This window comes from Canis lupus, chromosome 15 (genome assembly GCF_003254725.2).
Source record: "Canis lupus dingo isolate Sandy chromosome 15, ASM325472v2, whole genome shotgun sequence".
Taxonomy (NCBI): domain Eukaryota; kingdom Metazoa; phylum Chordata; class Mammalia; order Carnivora; family Canidae; genus Canis; species Canis lupus.
Genome location: NC_064257.1, coordinates 54577791 through 54596332, shown reverse-complemented (window position 1 = coordinate 54596332; position 18542 = coordinate 54577791). Strand labels below are relative to the sequence as shown.

Here is an 18542-nt window from a genome sequence, read left to right as displayed (position 1 = left end):
TCTATTAAGATTTTTATCATCTCAAAGATGAAAGAATAGAAATGGAGATGAGTTATGGAGGAGGATAATGTGAACATCACTGTATACCTTCTCTTCAGGAAATCATATTAAAATAGGAAATAATCCATTTTTTTATCCCAAAATAAGAAATCATGGGGCACCTAGGTGGCTTAGTCGGTTAAGCGGCTGACTCTTGATTTCAGCCCTGGTCACCATCTTGGGGCATGATATTGAGCCCCTTATTGGGCTCTACACTCAGCATGGAGTCTGCTTCAGTTTTCTTTGTCTCCCTCTCTCTCTGCTCCAACCCCTATTCTCTAAACAAGTAAATAAAATCTTTCTTTTAAAAAAAGGAATCTAAATAAATAAATAAATAAATAATTAATTAAAAAAATAAAAAAAGGAATCTGAGCAAATGGTATTTCTTTACACAAATGTCAAAGCTAGCATTATCTTAATATAGTCTTCAAATAAAATTACTTCACTGTTCAATAATGCATAGTGAAATTTTGTCTGACCTTTAATAAATTATAAACCAATTGAAGGAAATTCCACTAGTGGGTATCTACCCAAAGACAATGAAAATTCTAATTTGAAAAGATGTATGCACCCCTAAGCTTACGGCAGCATTATTTGCAATAGCCAAGATATGAAAGCAAACCAAGTCACCAACGATAGATGAATGGATAAAGAAGATGTGGTATATACATATAGTGTATGTTAGCCATAAAAAAAAAATTGAGATCTTGCCATTTGCAGCAGTAAGGATGTTGCTAAGGAGTATAATGCTAATGCAGTAATAAATGCCATAATTCAACAGAGGTCAAGAAGCCATTACAAGTGTTCACATACCTGTCTAAACTCCAAATAATTTTTATCACATTAAGTGATACACTATTTATCAAATGCATATATGTAGAATTATAATTAATGAAATAAAAATTCATTTAGAAGTACTACTAAATTATATTAGGATATTATCACTTCATAATGCCTTAATCAAAGGATACTAAAGGGAAAAATATTATTAATATCATGTGGGAATCCAGAAACACTTTTTGAGATTCCTGAAAAACTCCTGTTCCAGATGATAAGAATGCAAGAAAGAAATGTATGTGTATGTATGTATGTATGGTTTGCTGGAGGTCTGAGTTGTAACCTAAATTATTAATCTTTTTACACTTATGACTGAAAGTTGTTAAAAAATTACTTTAAAAAATTCCTTTTTAGCAGCAGTTAGTGTCTTATGTACCAGAGAAAGAGAATTTTATGTATAATTTATATGTTATGAAATATATGATTTATAGAAGTTCCACAATTACTTGCATACTTACTTCCATACTTAAAGAAGTAGCTAAAGACAAAAGTCTTTACCTAAAGGTTTGTTATGTTTGCTAACAATGGAAAAGATAAATCAAAATGAGATTGGGAGAATGTTGACCATCTTTTCATGTATTAATTGGCCCTCTGTCTGTCTTCTTGGAAAGATGTCTATTCAAGTCTTTTCCACATTTTTTAATTGGATTTTTTTTTCTGTTTTGTTTTGATTTGGTTTCCTGTTTTTTGTTTTGGGGGATTTTTGTTTGTTTGCTATTTATTGAGTTTTTGTATATGTTGGGTATTAGCCTGTTATCAGATATATGATTTGCAATTACTTTCTCTAATTCAGTAGGTTATCTTTTCATTTTACTGATGGTTTCCTTTGCTGTGCAGCTTTTTAGTTTGATAGAGTTCTACTTTTTTTTTTTTGCTTTTGCTACTTTTGCTTTTGATGTCAGATTCAAAGAATCATCATGAAGACTTATGTCAAGAAGCTTACCACCTGTTTTCTTCTAGGAGATTTCTGGTTTCAGGTCTTACACTCAAGTCTTGAATCCATTTTGGGTTAATTTTTGTGTATGGTATAAAATAGTGATTCAATTTCATTTTTTTGCAGGTGACTGTCCAATTTTCCCAACACCACTGAAGAGACTGTCCTTTCCCAACTGCATATTCCTGGCTCATCTGTCATAAATTAGTCAACCATATATACATGGGTTTATTTCTGGGACCTTTATTCTGTTTCATTAATCTGCATGTCTATTCTTCATGTCAATACCATTCTGTTTTAATTGCTAGAGTTTTGTCATATAGTTTGAAATCAGGGAGTGTGGATACTTCCAGCTTTGTTTTTCTTTCTCAAGACTTCTCTGGCTACTTGGGATCTTTTGTAGCTACGTACAAATTTTAGGATTATTCTATTTCTGTGAAAAATACTATTGGGATTTTGATAGAGATCCCACTGAATTTGTGTATTGCTTGAGTATTAAAGGTATTTTAACAATATTAATCTTCCAATCCATAGGTATGGAATATCTTTCCATTCTTTCGCATTGTCTTCAGTTTATTTCATTAATGACTTATTTTCAATGTACAGCTCTTTCACATCCTTGGTTAATTTATTCCTAAATATTTTATGCTTCTTAATACAACTGTAAATAGGATTTTCCTAATTTTTTGATACTTCATAATTAGTATAAAGAAACACAATAGATGTTTATGTGTTGATTTTACATCTTGCAACTCTCCTGAATTCATTTATTAATTCTAGCAGGTTTTTTTTTGATAGAGTCTTCAGGGTTTTCTGTACATAACATGTCATCTGTGAATAACTGACAGTTTTAATTCTTCCTTTCCAATTTAGATGCTTTTTATTTCTTTTTCTTGCCTAATGGCTCTAGCTAGGATTTCCAATACTATGTTAAATAAAAATAGAAAGAGTGGACATCCCTGTCTTATTCCTGATCTTAGAAAAAAAGCTTTCAATTTTTCACTGTTGAGTATAATGTTGACTGTGCGCTTATCACATATGGCTTTTATTACTTTGAGGTACATTCTTTCTATATATACTTTGTTGACAGATTTTTTAAAAAATCATAAATGGATGTTAAATATGTCAAATGCCTTTTCTGCATCTATTGAGATAACCATAGGAGTTTTGTCTTTCATTTTGTTAATGTGGTGTATCATGCTGACAGAAGTATATATGTTGAACCATTTGGGCATCCCTGGAATAAATTCCACTTGACCACGGTGTATGATCTTTTAATGTACTCCTGAATTAGGTTTGCTAATATTTTGTTGGTGATTTTTGCACATATATTCATCAGGGATATTGGTCTCTAGTTTTCTTTTTTGAGTGTGGCATTTTTGTCCATTTTTGGTATCAGAGCAATGCTGACCTTGTAAAATGTTTGGAAGAGTTTCCCCCTGCCTTCTATGTCTTGGAAGAGTTTGAGAAAAATTGGTATTAATCCTTCTTTAAATATTTGGTGGAATATACCAGTGATGCTGTCTGGTCCAGAGCTTTTGCTTTTTAGGAGGTTTCTGATTACTGATTCAATCTCCTTTCTGGTCATCAGTCTGTTTGAATTTGCTATTTCATCATGATTTGTGCTTGGTAGGCTGTATATCCATTTCTTCTAGGATGTCCATTTGTTGGTGTGTAATTGTTCCTAGTAGTTTCTTATGACCCTTTCTTTATGTTTCCTGATATCAGTTGTAACATTTTTCTTTCCTAATTTTATTGAGTCTTCTCTCTTTCTTTCTCAGTGACTCTAGCTAAGGGTTTGTCAATTTTGTTTCTTTTCAAAGAGTCAGCTTTTAGTTTCATTGATCTTTTCTATTGTCTTTTTAGTCTCCACTTATTTCTACTACAATCTTCTTTTCCTTCTATCTACTTAACTTTGGACTTCATTTTTCTTTTTCTAGTTCCTGCAGGTATAAAGTTAGGTTGTTTATATGTGATTTTTCTTGTTTCTTGTGGCAAGTATTTATCACTATGAAATTCCCTCTTAAAACTGCATTTGTTAAAAAAAAAAAACTGCATTTGTTGCATCCGTAAGTTTTGGTATGTTACATTTTCATTTTTCTCAAGGTATTTTTTAGTTTCTCTTTTGATTCTTTTTTGACCCATTGGTTGTTCAGCTGCATGTTGTTTAAATTCTAGAGATGTGTGAATTTTGTAGTTTTCTTTGTATAATTAATTCCTAGTTTCAGGGGCACCTGAGTGGCTCTGTTAAGTGTCCAACTCTTGGTTTCAGCTCAGGTCATGATCAGGATCATGGAATTCAGCCCCACGTTAGGCTTTGACCTCAGTGGGGAGCCTGCTTGAGATTCTTTCTCTCTTTTGCCCCTCCCCCCATTTATGTGTGCACAGGCACTCTCTCAAATAAATAAAGAAATCTTTATAATTTCTGGTTTTATACCATTGTGGTTTGAAGAACTGATTGATGTGATTTCAATCCTCTTAAATTTATTAAAACTTGTTTTTCAGCCTATCAATGATCTATCTTAGAAAATGTTCTTCGTACACTTGAAAAGAATATGTATTCTATTGCTCTTAGATAGAATATTCTGCAAATATCTGTTAAGTCCATATGTTTTAACATGCTCTTTAGGGCTGATATTTATTGATTTTCTGTCTGGGTAATCTATCCATTGGTATAAATGGGGGTATTAGAGTCTCCTGCTATTATGCATTGCTGTCTATCTCCCTTTAGGTCTGTGAATATTTGCTATATATATGTAGGTGCTCCTATGCTGGGTGCATAAATATTTACAAATGTTATATTCTCTTACTGGATTGGCCTTTTTATCATTACGTGATACCCTTCTTTGTCTCATTATAGTCTCTATTTTAAAGTCTATTTTGTTAATATAAGTATAGCTACTCCAGTTTTGTTTCTATTTGCATGGAATATATTTTTATTAAAGTAGTGTGATACAATAAATCATACATTAAAGTAGTATGATTTCTTTTTAGATAAAATTATAAATATGTATAGGTTTAATAACTGAGCTTCCAAATACCTGAGGCATAATTCTACATAGTTGGAGATATCTAATATCTCTCTCACCAATAGCTATAAAAATAACTAGCAAAAGACATAAAAGATTTCAATGGTACTATCAACCAACTGACTCCCCTGATATTTACAGAATAATACACCCAACAATGACAAAAATATACTCTGCAAGTGAACATGGTATGGTTACCAGGAGACATGCTGATCTAGGCCATAAGAAAAACAAAGTGTCAACAAACAAAAAGTTTGAAATCATATTCTCTAACAAAATTTAAAAAAATCATTAAAATAAAAGTAAAGTCATGTTCAGGTATTTATTAAAACTCTAAATATTTGGAAATCAACAGAATCCATGGGCCAAAGAAGAAATCACAAGGGAAATCAGAAAATATTTTTAACTGAAAGAAGATGAAAATACAATATATTAAAATTTCTGAATTGTGGCTGAAGTAGTGCTTATACAGAAATTTATAACTTTAAATGCTCATATTAGAAGAGGAAAAAAGGATCTAAAATCAGTTAACTGAGTTCCTCCCTCAAGTATCAAAAAGATATCCAATTAAATCCAAACTAATTAAAAGAAAAATTAATAAAGAGTTAAAAATCAACAAAAAGGAAATAAATAGAAAAGATAAATGAAAACAGATTTTGAAAATGTTAATAAAATGGATAAGCTTTTAGCTAGAATGATCAAGAATAGAATTCACAATTTAACAATATCAGGAACAAAATCTGGGATACCACTACAGCTAGACATTAAAGGGATAAGGAAATATTATGAACATATTTTTTCACTGATAATTTTTACAACTCATGTAACATCTAGAAATCAACCAATATAATTCACCAAAATAAAGAAGAAACCCCATCTAAATATTTAAATACATGCAGAAGAAGTATTTGGCATAATTCAACCAAATTTAAATTCAATCAAAATTCAGTCAAATTAAATAAATTCAATCAAATTTTATCATACATGATAAAAAAAAAACTCTTAGCCAACTAGAAAGAAAATGGAATCTATTCAACCCAACTAAGACATCTACAAATAATCTACAGCTACTACCACATCCAATAATGAATGGTCAGTTATTTCTACCTAGAATCAGGAATAAGCCATCTCTCAACAATTCTATTCAAGATTATACTAGAGATCTACACTAAGGTAAGAAAATTAAATATTATGGAGTACGTGAAGCAACTGGTAAGAATGTAAAATGGTACCCTCTTTTTGATAATCACTATAATAGTATTTTATAAAAATAAAACATATTTTGATATCATCTCACACTTGTCAGAATGGCTAAAATCAAAAGCACAATAAACAAGTGTTGGTGAGGATGTAGAGAAAAAAGAACGCTGTACACTCTTAGTGGGAATGCAAACTGGTGCCACCACTGAGGAAAACAATATGGAGGTTCCTCAAAAAATCAAAATAAAACTACCCTATGATCCAGTAATTGCAGTACCAGGTATTTACCCTAAAATTAAAAAAAAAACAAAAACAAAAACAAAAAAAAACACTAATGCCCCTCCTACGTTTATTACAGCATTGTTTGCAATATCCAAATTATGGAGGTAGCCCAAGTGTCTATCCATAGATGAACAGATGAAGAAGATGTGGTATATACATAAATATACACATATACATACCATGGAATATTATTCAAATATAAAAAGTATGAAATTGCCATTTACAACAACATGGGTGGAGCTAGAGAGTATAATGTTAAGTGAAATAAATCAGTCAGAGAAAGACAAATACTGTACAATTTCACTCATATGTGTAATTTAAAAACAAAACAAATGAGCAAAAGAAAAAAAAAAAACGAGTGAGAGAGACAAATAAAAAAGCAAACTCTTAACTACAGAGAACAAACTGATGATTACCGGAGATGACTAGGAGGGGGGAATGGGTGAAATAGGTGAAGGGAATTAAAGGACTCTTATCATGATGAACTAGCTGATATGTAGAACTGCTGAATCACTACATTTTACACCTGAAACTAATATAACACTGTATGTTAACACTACTGGAATTTAAAAATTTTAATTTATAATAAAAAACTTAATAAAAATAAAAATTAATTTTTTAAAGTAAAACATACTTTTACTTTAAAATCCAGAAATCTTATTCCTGGAAATTTACTTGAGAGTGAAAAAGGTATAGCCATACAGAGACTTGTACACAATTATTCATAGCAACATTATTTACAATAACCAAAACCTGGAAACAATCTAAATGTCCATCAATTACGGAATAGAAAAACAAACTGTGCTATACCCATACTATGAAATACTGCTCAGCAATAAGATACAGTCAAATGTAAATACAAGTAACAACATGTATACATCTCAAAACCATAAATACATCCCTACCCCTTGTCCATTCACTACCTTCTCTCTTGAAACTCACAATAATCCATTCTATCTCACTAGCAACTCATGAATCTTGTTCCTATTTTATTGAGAAAATGACTCATTCACAAGCCCCCACTACCATATCTATTTACCTATCTCTGTCTATACCTATATACTCTGCCTTTGCTCCTGATACCGTAGATGAGGGGTTAGTAAACTGATGCATAGGGCATTGGAACACATCCACACCCATTCAATTATGTATTATCAACTCTTACTGTTTAGGAATTGCAACAAAAACCATATGGCTCGCAAATAGAATATTTACTATCAGGCTTTCTACAGGAGTTTGCTGATCCCTGGAACAAATCCACTTTGTCCTCGCAAAGGCCAATCTGTCTCCCAGAACTCATCCCCTCTCACTTCTTAAGGACTCTGCTCATGTACTTCTTCCATCTCTTATTTTTTCCTTTGTTATTAGTTGTTTTCCATTGAAAATGAACATACTAAGACTCTGTCCACCTTAAAAACAAAAACAAGAAACCCTCTCAACTTGTATCTCCACCCCAGCTATTTCCCTATTCTCTTTTTCTTTTTTACAGTTAACAATCTCCAATGGGTTGTTTATACTGGATACCAATAGTTCCTCCCCTCCTGTTCCCTCTTGAAGTCACTCCAACCAAGCTTTCCTCTTGTCCTTACTCTACGGAAATGGTCCTTATCATGAACACCAGTGACTTCCCCAGGTTGCTGAGTCCAATGACAATATTTAGCCCCAAACTTACTTGATTTACAAGCAGCTTGACTGATCACTTCCTTCACTTAGAACAGCTTCTTCTTTTTGGCTCCCCAAAAATATGCCATACTGGTTGTTACTCATCTTCTCAGTCTCAAGGGTTGAACTCTTAGATGTCTTCTCTACCTGCACTCCAGGCTCATCACTTTAAAGATCATCGATATCCTGACAATTCTGAAATTTTTCCCTCTAGCCTTGATCTCTCCGAGAAACCCCAGACTTGCGTATCCAACTATCTGATAACCCGACCTAAAAGACATCTCAGATTTAACATGTCTAAAAGGAAACTTCTGGTCTGCCCACCTTCTCAAACCTACTTTACATTCAGATTTTCCCATATAATTTATAGGCAGCTTCATCTTCCCAGCTTCTCAGCCAAAAAAAGTTCTTGAAGTCAGCTTTGAGTCTACTTTCTTAAATCCTATATACAACACATCTACAAATCTCTTGATCTCTACCATATCCATCATCTACTTATGAGCATCTCTACGCCCTGCCACATACCATGATTGCTTCACCTGGATTATTAAAATAGCTCCCAAGCTGCTTTCCTTGCTTCCACTCAAGTCCCCTATTAGTGGGTTCTAAACAAAGCAGGCAAGGAGAATCTGTTAAAATTTAAAGCAAATCATGTCCAAAAGCTCTCAAGGGCTTCCCATTTCACTTAGAATAAAAGCCAAAATCATCAGAATGACCCAGGAGATGTTACATGGTCTCCTCACCATTGTTGTCTTTCTGACCTCATCCACTTATCACCCTTTTACTCATTTTGCTCCAGGTACATTGGCCTTGGTATCCCCAAAATACTCCATGCATGCTCCTGCCTCAGGAATGCTGGCCTTGATTATTATTCCGGCTCATTCTTTCCTAGATATCCGCAGTGATTCATTTCTTCACGTACATTACATTTTTATCCAATATCACATCTAGCTGACATTGTTCAGTGCTCACCATGATTAATTGTAGCATCATCTGTCATCATATGCTGTTATTACAATATTAATGACTATATTCTCTATGTCATACTTCTCACCTCCATGGCTTATTTGTTCTATGCCTGGAAGTTATATGTCACCATCTTACATATTACATATATATTTATTTGGTGTCTCTTCCTAAGAGAAAATACCCTCATTGAGGCTCAGTAGTTTTATTTATTTTATTAACTATCTATTAGCTATTTACTTTGTTAACTGTATGCCCATCTTCTTGAATATTGCTTAGTATGTAGCTGGCACACAATTAATACTTGCCAAATGAATCAAATGTGTAAAAATGCTTTATAAATTATAAAGTACTGTATAAATGAGGTGTATTATTAACTCCTGAATTTGTAATAAGCACTTTCCACTCATTTTCAATCTTCCAAGTAACCCTTGAGTATTTTTTCATCTCTATTGACATTTCAACAAAGTGTGTTTAAAGAAGTTAGATCTGCTTGTTGTTTAAATTGTCACAACTAGTAAGCAGAGAACAGGAATTAAATCCAGATTTAACTGAAGGGGCTGGCTTTCAACCATTAAACACTTTGCTTGATACAACAGTACTACTGGATGCTAAGTGGACAGTTCAGAGATTTCATATCAGAAGTCCTATAATAGATGGGGATTTACAGAGAAAAATCCTTCAAAAACATGTCGGGGATTGAAATGTCTCCAGAGTACTCTTGTAAGCCTGACGTTTCAATTTATATCACTGCATAAGAGTACAATATTTCTAATAAGCAAAAAAATAACTATTTGGGGGAAATGCATGATATTTTTTGACAAGTCTAAGAATACAGATCTAGTTTTTAGGTGTTTTATTCTCAGCACAATATACTACATAGTTAATTTTCACCTTCTAAAGGAGTTAATGGGTTGTCATTGTCTTCATTCCAGATACATAAACATTAGGATGAAATTTCCCACGTTTCTGATAATTAAGATATAGATTTAGTCTCTGTGGCTCTTATTAAATATAAACCATCAAATTTCTTATCCAGGTAAAACTGTCATTTTCATTGCCCTTTCCTGGTTTCCTACTCTTTAAAATCTGCATTTCATTTAATTCTCCCAACATGTCAGGAGGGAGATTTGTACAGGGACTTTTCAATGGAAATAAAAAATAAATGCTGCAACCAATCAGTCACTAAAAGGTCAGATATTCCACAGCCTTACCTATATAAGTTCCAGGTGATATTCAGAAAACACACTCACATACAGACACATACAACATGGTAATTAAACATTTTAAAACACTCTAAACAATCAAAATTTGTTTTAACCATGTCCTTATTTTTAAGTTTATTCATTTGACTCATTAGAAGAGCTCTTGAGATTATTTCATGAAGCAAAGACTTTTTCACTCCTGTGAAGACACAATTTTCAAGACTGGCTGATGTTGTTTCTGTGTGACAGTATTAAAAGTAACAAATGGGACAGCATGGATAACCAGCTCTTCTCCCTCGCTCCTCCTTGATGATAAAGGTCACAATAATTAATGTTTGAGAAAATGACATGAAGTCATGTTTAAAAAGATATATTGTACCATATATTCCTTGGTGAAGAGTATGAGATAGTATACAATATTTTTTAGAAAGATTCCCATCAAAATAGTTTTGTGTTTAAGTTTGGGACTATTGGGGATTTCGGACTTCAGTTATCTGTGAAAATTACTTAGTAATAATTATTTCATGAAAATCAAAATAGGACAGATTAAATGTTTACAACAGCCAAAGATATGAAAATAAAAAAAAACTTAGTTATTGAGTGCATAAACGTTAAGAAAATCTAGTTCAATGTCAGGTTTTAAAGGAAGTATTAAAAAAAAAAAAGACAAGGAAAAGGTTCCCATCAATTCTAAAAGTCTGTTTTAAAAATAGTTGATTATATGGTTAGTTATGTAAGGACATAACATGTTCCTGACATGAGAGAGAAACACAGAATACTTTACCCAGGGGCACTCTGGCAGCACTTGCATCCGGGTTGATCCAGAAGGACAGCCAGGAGAGAACCACTATCAGTAGGGTTGGGGCATAAACACCCATCATGTAAAACCCAACCTGTCTTCTCAGGGTGAAGATGACTTCCACACACGTGTAGTACCCTTTCAGAAACAAACATGTTAGAAATATGAGGGACTCACCTACGCCCAACTATAAAAATCAACAGTGTACCTGTACATTGTAAGTCACTTCTATTTGATGTAGTTTCACAAAGTAAAGTCCACAAAAAGACTTTTTTTCTATAAATATATAATTTATTTCGTGTAAAAGGTTGACATTATGGGACCCGTCTCACCTGACCTTTCACAACTTTATTATGACATTGAGAAATAGATACCACATGCTGCTCCACTATGTCAGTGTCTCAGCTTTTAAGTCTTTGTTCAGAGAATTTGCAATGAACTTAAACTTTTCATTACCCATGGGTACCCTCAGAGCAATTGATCTAAAGGCGTCATATAGGGAGCAGTAAATCAAAGTGGAATAAGTCTAAAAAGAGACATTCCACGACTATGTATTGTCAGTATAATTTTTCAGCTACATTTCCCACTTCTTATCTAGAAAGCATAGCAGTCTACAAAGACTCCCATGCATATTTAAACCTTAAAAAATTAAGCATATTGGAAGTAAATCTTAGCAAGCTTAAGAAATAAGTGTTTTCAATCTATATCTATAAAAGAGTATAAAGGGCAAATATCTGACATTCCTCTCAATTCTCTCCGTTCCTCCATTCCGGCACCTCAAACTTGCTTTAGGAGGGAAAGGACTTCATTTTCAGAAGCTGAGACAAATGCAGAAATCGCCTTCCAAAATAATTCTAGAGATGCCATGACACCAACTAGCCTCCCTAATTAATCACAAATTATGGGCAGCCTCACAATGGCTTTTGCTGACTTGGGAAACAAAAGAAGTGACAAAATAATCTTCTAGCATTGGTATAGAAGAGACGCTGCTAGATGTTTGAGACATTTAAAAAAAATGTGTCAGGCCTTTCAGTTAGCAACTTCAATATAATATATAATGCCTAAAGTGCTTAATTTTGATAGAAATGTCATTTACCATTCAAAAAAGCAAAGTTACATGAAAATAACAGAAAGTTAAAATATCTCCATTTGTGTTCAGCTTAAATGTCATTATTTTAAAATGCTGAAATAAATGAATGAATAAGTGAAATAATTATGGGGAAAGGACAATATTACTTTTTGCTATTTTATATTTTAAAGGTAATATCTAATTTTCCTAGTTAGGAAGAATATACACCCTTCCAGCACCAGAATGATCTTTGAATTCACTCAACAATGGTACCTCTGGTGGTATTGGCACACAAGAGGGTTTTAAAAAATATTAAATAAAATAATAGCTATTCACATCCTCATATAAAATAACTTAGATCAGAAACCTAATCTTTTCCCAGTGTGAATTATAATCACTGCCACTTCTGAAAGATCGTAAGATATGAGGGCTAATATGTAACACAAATAAAGAGCTGACTGGAAATGAAGTGACTTCTAATTATGTCAAATGTTTCCAAATTATATCAGAAAAAAAACAAACAAAAAATGACAATGCAGCATGCTTGTCTTTTTTAAAAATTTAATTTCATTAAAACTAGGCAATTTAATTAAGTTGTGGATAGGTTTTAAAAAGATACAAGAGGTCAAACAGTGAAAATCCCCTCCCTTTTCTCTTCCTACCACTCATCTCAACTTCCTGCCTGGACAAACAAAAACGTATGTTTCTAACTAGCAATCATGTGCAAAAATTCCAAAATATAATCTTTTCTGAGTCCAATGTTCTGCAATTAAGAGGCTCATACTATTTCCTAAAAGTGGTTCTGAAGTACCTGGCTTTGCAACAATATCGCTGACTCAAGTTCATGTCATGTTTACTGGTGCCTGTGACAGAGAGAACAGCATGTATGTGCTCACTGCATATTTTTAGGTGACTTAAATTATCATAAATATTACAACAACGTACGATAGAGTTGCTTGCTCTGAAATGAATTTTTGCATTCCATCCCACCATGTATAATGACAGCCTACGTACCAGGAGCCCTGTACTCTGAGGCCAGTTGCCACCCCCTCCTTTTATGAAGGCACCCACTAGGGGAGCTTCCCAGGACTGGGATGAATTTGGCAATAAAATACATGGTATTATAGTGATTTGCTCCATAAACTTTTATGAGAAACATTTCTTGATCTTTTTTGATCTTTTCCTAGTACTGTTACATTTATGAGAGGCAGGTGGGCAGCTAATTGATATAAATGTTCATTGGCAAATTCAATTTACTTTCTATTTCCTGTGAGGTTTTATTTCATTATTATTCACTTAGGCTTGCAATTTAAGTATTTTTGTATACTTGTTTTCCTATATATCTCTCCCCACCTTTGTAAAATCTATAATTATTTAAAAACTGCAATTTTTAATAAAGTTAAAGCCAAATCATTATTTCTGATAATTTCTGTACAAGTTAAAGAAAATATTGTCCATCATTTTATAAATGTTGCTGTCTATATCTTTTTCAGTTACTAAGCATTCATATATTTAAAAGGTTCTATATTTCTAAATACATTTCTAAATATTATCCAAGGATTAAAATATGTTTTACGTATTCATATGATGGCTCATGGAAACACAGATAAAGCATGCTTACTAAAACACAGTAAATGACCATTATTATTATTATGTAAGACATAGTTCTTTTATTATTTTTTATAGCTAATGAGAGATGAGTGACTTATTTATAACTCAAAAAATACACAGAAACTTTACTTCTTATAATCTTGAGTAATCTCTCAGATACTCTAACATAGCACATCTTGTCTTCTCAGAAATAAAATGAATTGTGTATTTCGTTTGCGTGTGTATCACATTACAATATAGATCTATAAAAGGGCAGGGATGTCTCCTTTATTCCTTGCTCTATGGCAAATGGAGACATCCAGATACAAGGTTTAACGATGAAAAAATAAACATCCCCAGAATTTTCAATGCTATCTTGTAATTTTATGCTATTTCATAAAATCAGAAATAAAATGGCTAGTTTTGCTTTCATTTTTACACGAAGTTTAAAACTTCAATGGGGTCATTTCAAATTTCTCGAAACAATTTAGAGACTATTCATTTTGGAATGTTAAGCATATAATCTAGATGTGGATAACTATTTGCAAAGTTTAACAGACTCACTACAGACAGTATAGCAACGTCAGGCTCACTATTCCAGTGCATCACTTAGGTCCCTTGGGTAAGTGTCTTTGCTTTATCATCCCAACATGTAAAGTAGGGAAAATATAAGTACTGAATTCATAGGACTGTTGTGAGGATTAAAATATAGAATTCCTGCAGAGCTCTTAAAATAATGCCTGACATACAGCAAGAATTCCAAAAGCCATCTACTAAATATGTGCTTCTATGCAAGAATTCCAAAAAGATTTTTCTTGGCTTTCCAGCTTAATTTTTTCATTACTAGGTGACCTGTAAAAGTTTATAAACACTGTTCCATTTCTTCAATTTGAGTGAGTACATAGAAAAAGAGTACTTTGTGCTTAGTGCAGAGGCTGACACTGATTCGCCTCTAACATTCAGTAAGTCCCTTGGTCACCTGGCTCCTCAGCGTTTTGTGTCTTACAAAAAGGAAATGGCTCAGAAATGTCCGTAAGATCACTTCCATATCGAAAAGTGTATGTATCTATGACTTCTTGAGTTCTTTGATGGCCAAATTTTTAAGATCTCTCAGGTTTTCCTTTTAAAAACCCTTATAAATTATTTTAGCACTGTATGTGCTTATTATCTCTCTTGTTCTAATGTAAGATCTATGAGAGAAGGAATTTTTTCTATGTAAATGCTATATAATCCATTAAGTTATACGTGAAGGTCAGCGACAACAGGTGTTTAAACTAACTTTATCCCCAAGGTACCTAAGTGCTGTATTTTATTGTAGCACTGTAAATATGCAAACGTTCACTCTGCCTTTTTTATTTATTTATTTTCATTTTTTAAAGATTTTATTTATTTATTCGTGAAACACACACACACACACAGAGAGAGAGAGAAAGGGCGGGGGGCAGGCTCCATGCAGGGAGCCCGACATGGGACTCGATCCTGGGTCTCCAGGATCACACCCTGGGCTAAAGGCAGTGCTAAATCGCTGAGCCACCCGGTCTACCCAACTCTGCCTTTTTAAATACTATATTTTACCTTTGATGATGTTATGATGGCATTATAAGCTCAAATATCTGATCTTCCTGAATTCTATACAATTACAATATACTTTTATTTTTGTAAGCCAACATAAATGTTGCAATAATTTTAAAGCTAAATCATATCTATTTTTCTTTTATTAAAGATTTCTTTATGTATTCCAGAGAGAGGGTGGGCCCAGAAGAGCACCCTAGGGGTAGGGCAGAGAGTCTCAAGCAGACTCCCTGCTGAGGGCAGAGCCCTACACTGGCTTGATCTCACAACCCTAGCCAAAATCAAGTATCAGGCGCTTAACCACCTGAGCCACACAGGCACTCCTAATTGTATCTATTTCTTAGCATCTTTATCATATCTTTGTTTACTTTCTCACAGAAAATTAGAATCGTGTAATTTACAAGTTGAAATGACTATTAGTTTGAATGTAATGAGCAAAATGCAATCAGCCTTTTATGTATATTACTAAGGGAAAAACATTACATTTAATATATAAAACCCTCAATAACTATAACTATCAGTTGTGACTCAAATGTTGCATATGAATCATATTGAAGTATTGATTAGTATTATATTTTCATTTCTGCAAAGCTTGAGATAATGTAATGAGTGAGGTTAATTTGTTGTGCTTTCACAGTTAGTCGTTCCATAACCTAGGCCAACAATACTATACAGGGAATATTTACTGATGCCCAGTTATTCCCCTCGCTTCCTGCTTCCTGCTCAGCATAAAGATCAATGCTTTGTAAAACTAAGAATATGCGTCAACCAACATCTAAAACCTGCCTAAAAGACAAGAGACAAGTGTATACGGATACACTGATCAAATCCATAATACTTGGCCCCAAACTGAATCTTGTCAGAAGCAGAGTTTCTTGGCAACACCTAAGGAAACCATAGCCTGGGAGAGTTCATATTACTAAAATAAAAATTGAAAATCTCTTGTCTAGAATTACATAAAGAAAGACAAAACTATGTAGTAATAAACATTTTTAAGAACTTTAGTAAATGTAATTTTACATTAAGATTTAAATATCTGAACGCAAAGATAAACTATTTATAAATATTGAACTAATTTTTAACTACTTTTCTCCTAACTTGTTCCTAGAATATATTAAAATTAAAAATGAATCTTTGAAATAGGACTAGTTTTGTTAAATTTGAAGAATATTACTTACCAGTGCCTTTATAGTATTTTGTACAGTTACCATATTCGATATCTTCCTTTTTAATATCAAACTGAGGCAAGGCAATTTTTTCTAACTGAACAGGATCCCCTGACTGCCAGATAAATCGTAAATCATCAGTTGTGTAGCCAACTATAAACAAAAAAAAATAAAAATAAAAATATTAGTTTGAAATATAATTATTAGTATTTAATATGTTAATAATCAAATTACTAAACATAGAAATGGTAAGATAACAGGCCATTCTTCTATGAAATCTTTGTAAAAAATGTAAAGAGATAAAATTATGGCTATCAAGGAAGACATCAGCATAAATTTACAGATAATTGGCTTAAAGAAAGAACAAGCTAAAACAATTAGCATATTGCAAATAGTTACAATTTCACCATGTCACATATAGTAGCACATTTTGCTGTCATATTTCTGAACTGTTGTCAATAAAAAATAATAAATAAATCATACTAGCTTTCAGAATATATTCAGAGTATATTCACTCACAAGTATACAATATGCTACCTGGAAATTAAGAAAAAAATAAAAAAAAAACAACTTAAGCATGAAATCACTTTTATTTTTGAAGAAATAACTACAAACTTCTCTAAAGGAGGTGCACTGCCACAGGAGAGCAGTAAAACAGTCCCTCAAGTGGACATTAATACTAAATGCTGAAGCACACGTTTTGGGTTTAGGTAATATGGCTACAATGCAGGGATCCTATAGGGTTTTATAGCATGTAGTGGCCTACTATTCAACTCTAAAGTACATGGATTTTTCAAAGCAGTACTCCAGTGCATCTGGCAATAGATTTGAATATAAATACTCAGTTGGAATTTTTTACACAAATACATATTGACACATGGCAATAAATACATACAACACATGCACAAAAATATACATATATACATATAAACATCTGCAAAATCTCATTTTATACTTAGCAGTAGAGATTGCTCAAATTTAGCCTCTAGCTTCAGTACATTTTTCTCTTTAAAAAAACAACAGATAACCACAAAGTCACTTTAAAGCCTGTTACCTAGCAAGTATATATAAGATATTTGACAAGGCTACTATTTTTTACTTTTTTGCTGAAACAGGTCATAGTCTATAGGTATTCAGGCTAAGGATTCCTTATATTAGTGTTAGTTTTACAAGTTTTATGTCCTACCTTTTTTTTCAAAAGAGAAGCATCACAACAAAGTCATTGATATATTTATCAATTAAAGATAAACCATTTTAATGATCATTTCAATTAATATACCTCATACCTTAATAAGGTGTATCTTTCATAAACTGAAAAATATATGAAACACAAAGATTCTAACTCTGCAAAAAAATATTTTTTTAGACATCCACAGCAAATGGCTACTTGCTAGGATTTAGGGACTGTTTTTCAATGTTTTCATATTTTCTGTTCTGAACATGTGGCTTTAACAGCAGAAGAGGTATTAAGATATTGTTCTCTCCCTTACCTGACTTCTATTACCAACTCAAATGAAGATGGCAATTTGGGTAAGTTAGAAGAGTATACCTACACAAGCTGAAAGTAAATGTTTACCTTAGTAACTATTACAGCAAAAGAATAACTATATCATGTTCCTAAATAAATTGCTCTAATGGCTATTTGTAACCAAAAGCATTAGTTTTACCATTGTTATCTAAGATATTAGTAGAATGTACTGCCTAGAGATTTTAAGCATTTTTATTGCTAGTCAACTTAGGGTCTTATTTACATACAGCTTTCCAGCTGCATCTTGCAACGTTGTGTATCCATGGGAAACAAGGTCAAGTCCAAAGGGCACGAAAGAGTAATAGATAACCTGAAAGAAGAAACAGAGGTCTTAGAAGCCTCTTAATCTGTTTCACTGTGATATACTGACTTAAAATATATACATATATGTGTACAAAAATATTAAAAAGTACCTCATGCTGACAAGAACATCTCCATCACGAAAAATAAAGAGAAGGATATTTTCCTGGGTCACATCATGAAAATTGGCACTTTTTTCATTTGCAAAAAATAAGTCCGGTTTCCACAGACATTTGTACATTGTGGGATCCACCGTCAATGCATCTGAGCCCCGAAAATCACTAGGGAGCTTCAGCCTGGGATCATTCCATTTCTGTCTCAAGAAGATGTTAACTCTATAGTCCTGAAAAAAAAAAAATTGTGT

At 32.8% G+C, this 18542-nt stretch overlaps 1 protein-coding gene across 4 annotated transcripts in view; it reads right to left on the bottom strand.

Annotated features, from left to right (window-relative positions):
• The window catches only part of GLRB (glycine receptor beta), a 92927-nt gene that overhangs the window by 15469 nt on the left and 58916 nt on the right, over nt 1-18542 (bottom strand). For all 4 annotated transcript variants that reach the window (XM_025438808.3, XM_049094312.1, XM_025438811.3 and 1 more), the window contains 4 exons: nt 18292-18521; nt 18106-18188; nt 16363-16503; nt 10939-11091 (listed from right to left, as the gene is read on the bottom strand). In XM_025438808.3, the coding sequence (XP_025294593.1) occupies nt 10939-11091; nt 16363-16503; nt 18106-18188; nt 18292-18521 (607 nt within the window). The remainder of the gene's footprint in view (nt 1-10938; nt 11092-16362; nt 16504-18105; nt 18189-18291; nt 18522-18542) is intronic.